The 7,500-nt window shown below is 50.3% G+C and overlaps 1 protein-coding gene across 1 annotated transcript in view; it reads right to left on the bottom strand.

The window, feature by feature from the left end:
* dip2a (disco-interacting protein 2 homolog A) overlaps nt 1–7,500 on the bottom strand; it is a gene marked incomplete at both ends in the record, with an annotated part of 99,360 nt that overhangs the window by 36,308 nt on the left and 55,552 nt on the right. Inside the window, one exon of the mRNA XM_080839781.1 lies at nt 2,686–2,757. Within this exon, the coding sequence (XP_080695907.1) occupies nt 2,686–2,757 (72 nt within the window). The remainder of the gene's footprint in view (nt 1–2,685; nt 2,758–7,500) is intronic.

A 7,500-nucleotide genomic window follows, 5' to 3' on the forward strand; every position in this document is an offset into this window, starting at 1 on the left:
AGCAATGAGCCTGTTGTTGTTTGGTCTTTGAAATGCACTTTAATAACTCAGTAAATTGCACCCACATCCAGGCTGTGTACAGACTAGCTCCAAAGACACACACAACTCAGCACTGAGGCCATTTTGCAGTGTTCATTGTTCAATTAGGTTCGATTCGATTACGACCTTCATCTTGAAGGATGTCTTCCCCTTGGGAATCGGCTCCTGGCCCGAGGCTGCTGACCCCTCACTGAGCTGGAAGGCCCTCCTGGGGCTGGAGGATCGACTGGTTACAACCAGTTCTGGAAGGCGCAGGAGACTCCCAGCCTTGGTCAATGCTAGCTCAATAAGTCACAGAGAATGGCTCGAGTGTCACGACCCCCCCCAGCCAAACTGTGTCATCCTAGCAAACCAACCTCACAAAGGACTGTAAAAACAAAGTTGTTAACACAGGGGCAACCTCTTTTAGTTGCCGGGTAGAAATGTCCTCTGACCAATCATAGCCTAACGTCCCACGGCCGAGAGTCTAGTTGGTGGAATTCAAAGTGTTTCAAAAGTTATAACATCTAGTCTACCGCTCTGGCTGAAAGGCATTCGTCATCATGCTTTCTGTACTGAGCACAACAGCTCTTACAACGGAGCACTAATGTCAAAGAAAAAAGTAATCTCCAGTACCTTCACACATCAAAAATTCCATTCCATTTACCCTGACATCTTTACCAAACAGGCAGAAGCTGTTTTTTTTTAGGGGGGTGACTGATCTGCATGTCCCCGCAGATGGCTTAACTACTTACCGATTTAATGTCCCCAGTGTGTGAGGCATATTATTATGGTGTCACATGGACAATCTGGAGCACGTAATTTGGCACCTTGTCTTTTGAGCGGTGGCCAGAAGTTGTGTAGTACTGATTTGTGGCCTCAGTGCTGTAGGGCCTGAGTAAGGCGAGCCTGAAACACGATCTGGCGTCCCTTGCATCCCCCCAGTGATTTCACATCTTTTTATGCCCTTTGGATCATCCGAGCAATGCTGACATCCCATTATATACGAGCCCAAAAAGACCCCGTCTGCCCTGTCCTGCCCTGCGTAATGTTAAGCACTATATATGAGGCTGCTTGCAAGCTTTACCCCTGGGGTCCTGTTTCACCACAGCAGGCCCACTGGGGGTCTGTGAGTCGCTGCTGTGAGCCGAGTCCCTGAGCCAATCACAGATTCCCCTGCAGCTTGGATCAATCTCAGCAAGGGGTCTCAGCTACAGGTTTACGACTCACTGTGAGCACATCCAAGCTCAGGGTAGATTCACTTTATATAAACCTTATTCTTGAACAGTGTTTTGGTTCAAACTACCAAACTACACTATTAACAATACCAGGAATCACCAATTGATTCATCTGTGTGCTAAATCCATACCTCCAGCATTGCGATCCCTGCAAACTGTTGTGCTGCTGGAGCAAAACAAAAGAGGAGGCTCCATGGAACAGAGTAGGCCAATGTGGCCACAGCCAGAGAGCACAATGCCACCTTAATGACAGAGCCTGTCACAGTGCTGGGAAAGACATCACCGCCGCTGAGGCTTGCGGAGCGAGGGCCCGGAGCCCCGGTTCTTTTCCAGAGCCCGCGGCCAAACCAAAAACACGGCGTGTGGGGAGAAGGGCAGACAGGGGCCGCCACAAAAGCCTCATAAAATATTCATCCAGGGCCACTCAGACTGGGACTAAAAATAAACACACAGATAAAGGCACATGCACATAACACACACACACACATAAAAACACACTCACACACACACACACACACACAAACACACATCCTGCTGTGGCAAGTGGTGGACCTCGGGGCCATGTGGCTGTTAAGAAGCAGCCAAACACACTGATGACAAGAGCAGAGCAGAGTCAGGACAAGGCTGAGCCCTCCCCTAGAGACAGTTCTAGAACATCTCGTCAAGAGCCAAAGTGCCACTCAAGCGGGCCCACAGGAGACTAATTGTTAAGGCTAATTGTGATGCATTGAGTTCCTCTGTGAGGGCCCTCTTCCTCTACTTTCCATTCAGTATGGATTGGCTGTTATGGGAGCTATTGAAGAAACATGGCTGTTATAGGTACTGTAGGTGGTCTGTTCCCAGAGCTCTGAACCCAACTGAAAACAACCACAGCCAACTGAAAGCCCACCTGCGCCTCCACTCGGCAATCAGACGACGCCATTCCAAAACAATGCTTGCCTTATTATACTCCTCTGGAGAATGGACAGACTGTTTGTCTCCCACAGAATGGGATGGTGTGAGGAGCACTTAAAGGAGACACCCTGGGTTTATGCTTATCTTATTGTAGGTTGGAGCCAGAGGTAAACCAGGTCCAAAGGCTGGATGAGGATTCTGCCTTTTGATGGTGTGAGTAACTCCTGGCTCTCTAGACAGACTTCCAGTCTTAGAGTTGGTGCATGAGGTTATCTGACAGGTCTACAGCCCTTGGGGGTGACACTGACTTACAGCACGGGCAGATTACAGAGACCTTAAGCCCACAGTACAGTCTATCCTACCAACCCCACCCTTCCCCTGACACCCTCTAATACTTTCAAGGTCAATCATACAGATGACACAAACATTGGTGAAAAGACAGCACATGTAGCCTATGTGCATCCCCATGGCTAGTCACGAGACATGCTTCTGTATGAAACAGACTTGTTTTGAACAGCAAGGAGTTGGATCTTACCTTGGATCTGTGGGACGTAGGGGGCCAGCAGCTTGCTGCGTTTCTTCTCATAGCCCTTCTGCGTAATGTCCCCTGCAGAGACAGAGACAGAGAGGGAGGGGAGGGGAGGAGAGGTGAGTAAGGGGCAGGCTGTACCATGGCTGTGTCCGTCATCGCTCTAACCCGCGCCAGCCCTTTGTCCTGGGACTGCGTAGGGGTCAGTAGTCTGACTTCATAGCTCCGGGCAGTGGAGCATCGTTTCCCCGTGACAAGAGACTAGCAGAAAGAGTCTGACAGAGAGCAAAAGAGAGAGGGGAAGGGACAGAGACGAGGAGTACACAAACACCCCCTGTGTTGCAGTGAGGCAGTACACAGGATAAGGCCTGCTCATGTTTGATCAATTCTTCAGATGAAAACGTATCTCTTCTCTGGCCCGCTTCCCTGAAAACTCCTGAGTAGTTTGAACTCTCTGGGAGGCCATTACCAGGCTCCCACACACCAGATTAATGAATCCCTCCCTCCAAGCTTCCATCTTAGAATCTCACATCAAGGCGATACTGTGCTCTAGAAAAACATTGGCACCCCTATCTCTTTGTCTGTTACAACTACCCACCCTTCCCACACCCTGTTTGCAAACAGCAATGACAAGCAAGCAAGCGCACACACACACACACACACACACACACACACACACACACACACAGTCACACACACACACACACACACACACACACACACACACACACACACACACACACACACACACACACACACACACAGCCTGCTTTGGGTCCACACACACACCAATCACACAGGCTTACAATTCAAGCAGATTTATAGTTCACATCGCTCAAGCAAAACATGGAGTACAACCCAAATCTAAAACGTCAATCCCCTATGGATCTAAACAGAATGCACACGCACAAAGGCTTGGGCCCAAGACACAAGACTCCCTGGCCAAATCCCCAGCACACAGAGGAGAGAGAAAAGAGAAGAGAGGAGAGAGAAAAAGAGAAGAGAGGAGAGAGAAAAAGAGAAGAGAGGAGAGACTAGAGCAGCAGAGCAGAACTCGCCTCACGTGTCATGCTGAATTCTCCGACGATAACATAAACAGCCATTTAAAGGATCATTTCTGTGGCACACTTGGAAAACATATTTCTCTTCCCTCTCTGGGTTCCTTTGCATGGAAAGAAAAAAGGGGGAAAAAATGCTGACAGCAGTCAGAATTGCCTCAGCCCTCTCGGACACACTTAATTACAAGACTGTCTGCGAGACGTATCATTTTAAAAACTAATGGGGCCTGTTCAGGTTGTTCCACTATCGATACCGCAAGAACACAGGCATCATTCCTCCAGCCTGACACACTTTATTTTCTATGGACTGATCCAGCTTCAGATTTTTTTCTCTCCTTCAGAGGAACTCGGTAATGATATCCTCCGTTTAGGTGCAGAATCGCTCCAGTCAGCCGAAATCTCTCTCTCTCCCTCTTTCTCTCCCCCCTGCTCTTTCTCTCTCTCAGCAGACGAATAACATCATCACCCGTCCTGAAATAGCACCGTCTTCCTTCCCATCTGAAATCCCCAGCACTGAGCTGTTTTTTCCACAGGAGGAGGCTGGAGGCAGCAGCTGACCCCCTCAGAGCAGAGCAGCACAGCACTGGACCCAGGACCTCCGGGGAGCCCCTCAGCAGCCTCACTGCAGTCCGAAGGTCCTGACCCAGTCGGGCCCATTCATCACTAGGCTACACTGGTGCTACCCGGCTCAGATGGACACGGGACCTGGCCCTGTTGGACCAGCGCTCCTAAATCCCATCTCTCCTCCTCAGGAAAATCTAAACTCACTTCCCTTCCCCCAATCTGGAGAATTGAATGACCATAACAGATGTATGAATCACACACACACACACACACACACGCACACACACACACACACACACACACACACACACACACACACACACAGTGTTGTTAAACAGAATGGCATCCATCCCCACACCTCTCCTTGTTGACAGGGGTCTTTAAATGAGGGTTCCAGGGAAGGGCTTCACTGGGGGCAAATTAAGTCAAAAAGTTGATGCATTTCTCTGGATCTGTCCAGCAGATGATGCTCTGGTGTGTGTGACTGTGTGTGTGTGTGTGTGTGTGTGTGTGTGTGTGTATGAGTTCAGAGGACACCTAACCCAAAGGGGGCAGTGAAAGGATGTTTACACTCTTGTCATCTCCACCCACTGCCCCCACATTGTGGCCCCGGCCCACCCCTGGCCCACCCCTGCAGCTCCCCAAAGACCCGCCGCTCCGCGCTCCCAGACCTGAGGCCGGCGGGGAGGCCCTTTCTACTCCAGACAAAAGCCATATTGATCCTGGAGAGAAAGAGAGCGAGCGAGCCAGGGAGCCAGAGTGAGACAGAGGCCACTGACTGACAACACTAAAGGGGAGAGGACGCCTTGCGACGAGCCTCCACACATTTCCCCACGCGGGGCTCCATTCTCTCCGGGCGGGAGGAAAAGCAAACAGAACAGAACAAACCCTCACACAGTCAGGGCCGCCTCAGCTCAGCCTGGCGCTGGGAAAACACCCCACTCCAAACAGCTGGGCCACGCATACTAGGGCAGCATCAAACACATTCCAGGAAGGAGAGAGAGAGAGAAAGAGAGATACACAGAGAGATACACAGAGGGAGAGAGAGAGAGAGAGAGATACACAGAGGGAGAGAGAGAGAGAGATACACAGAGGGAGAGAGAGAGAGAGAGTGAGAGAGAGAGAGAGAGAGATACACAGAGGGAGAGAGAGAGAGAGATACACAGAGAGATACACAGAGGGAGAGAGAGAGAGAGAGAGATACACAGAGGGAGAGAGAGAGAGAGAGATACACAGAGGGAGAGAGAGAGAGAGGGAGATACACAGAGAGAGAGAGATACAGAGAGAGAGAGACAGAGAGAGAGAAAGAAAGATACACAGAGGGAGAGAGAGAGAAATATACACAGAGGGATAGAGAGAGTGCGTGTGTGTGTGTGATGGGTGATGTGTTTCAGTCACGCGGATGTGATGTAGAGAGAGTGCTGTGCAGTGCTGGTGTGTGGTGCGCTCCGCGTGGGAAACAAGAGGGACAATGCAGCTCTGTAGACGATCAGGAGGAGCAGGAGGAGCAGGCTAACAATGGAGGGCTTTTCTTTTCTCCTCCCCAGTATCGCCAGCCTCCTCCCTTTATCTTCCTCTCAATCTCTCCCTCTCTCTCTCTCTATGACTCTGAGTCTCTTTTTCCCTCTCTCAGTCACTGTCTCTGAATCTCTTTCTCTCTCTCTCTCCCTCTCTCAGTCTATGTCTCTGTATCTCTTTTGCGTTCTCTTTCTCTATCCCTCTCTCCCTCAGCCTATAACAGTGATGTTTAGTTTTCAGAACAATTAAACTGCTGTGTTACAAGAAGGATTGATGTTCACAAATGTTGGCATTCTTTCAGTGAGTCTGAGTCAAATATGTCCTCCAACCATGAGGAATCAAGCCAGTACCCTCACTAATACCAGACAACAACATGAATCTCAACATTTGCATTGCTCTTTGTTGCTAACACACACACACACGCACACGCACACGCACACGCACACGCACACGCACACGCACACACACACGCACACGCACACGCACACACACGCACGCAAATGCATACATATTTCTATTCTAAGTAACCAAATGTATTTTTAATGGCACTAAATAACGTTTAAGAAATCCCTGTAGTCGCTTCAGGCTTTCCATCAGCCATGGTAAAAAAAAGAAACAAAAACCTGAAAAATGCTAAGCAGGCGAGGCTGAGATGTTTAACCCCGCGATCACCGCTTTTAATAGAGAGAGAGCCTGAGCCAGATCAGGTCAATGAGTCAGCCTGTATCAGGGGAATAAGAGTGTGTGTGTGTGTGTGTGTGTGTGTGTGTGTGTGTGTGGGGAGGGGGCATGGGGACTGGGGCAGGGTGGTTGCCCTCCATCCAAATGTCCACAATGCCAATTAGAGGAGGGGGGCTGGGCTGATGGTGCCTGAAAGAGTGTTTAAGCATTCCCCTTCTTCTCCCCTGCACAGGAAATGAGGAGAGATGTGGCCTTTAATGAGTACAGAGAGGGGAGATTCACCAGCGGATTAGCACTAAGCACCTGAGGGCCAGTGGGGTGGGGGAGAGGGGGGGGGACTGGGGCGGGGGACTGGGGCGAAGGAGGGCAAGGGGACGCCTCCACGAGGTTCCCTGGGCACAAAATGGGTCCACGGGCACAAATGAGGTCCCAGACAAGCTCATAAGGATGCATCTCTTTCTTTTCTATCTCCCTCCATCCTCCATTCCTCTCCTCCATCGTCATATCCCACAGCGCTGGCTTTTGTTCTCATCCTCCACCTCATGAATCCCCTTTTCATCACCCCCTCCCTCCATCTTCTCATGTCCTCACCTCCTCTCTGCTCCTGCACCTCCTGTCCTCTGCGGTCCGGTTGGGGCACACACCCCTCTTCTCTCATTCCAGAGCCATGGTTTGACCTACATATTTGACCTCAGGATTCCTCCTGTCTTCCCCCCGGTGACAGCAGCGCTCGGAATCTAATTGGCAGGTAGCTGCTGCACTCCATCAGAGACAGAGCCTCAGTGGAGGCTAAAGAGCCTTCTCACTTGGCTTCGATCGCACCCAGATGACTGTAATTGATAGATGGCTATTGAACAGAGAGAGTGAGTGTGTGAGTGTGTGAGTCAAGCTAGTGTGTGTGTGTGTGTGAGAGATAGAGAGATTGTGAGAGAAAGAAAGAAACTGATACCGAAATAAAAAGAAAGACAGCGAGAAAGGAAGACAGAGAGTGAGCTGAAGA

This window comes from Sprattus sprattus, assembly GCF_963457725.1.
Source record: "Sprattus sprattus genome assembly, chromosome: 5".
Classification (NCBI taxonomy): domain Eukaryota; kingdom Metazoa; phylum Chordata; class Actinopteri; order Clupeiformes; family Clupeidae; genus Sprattus; species Sprattus sprattus.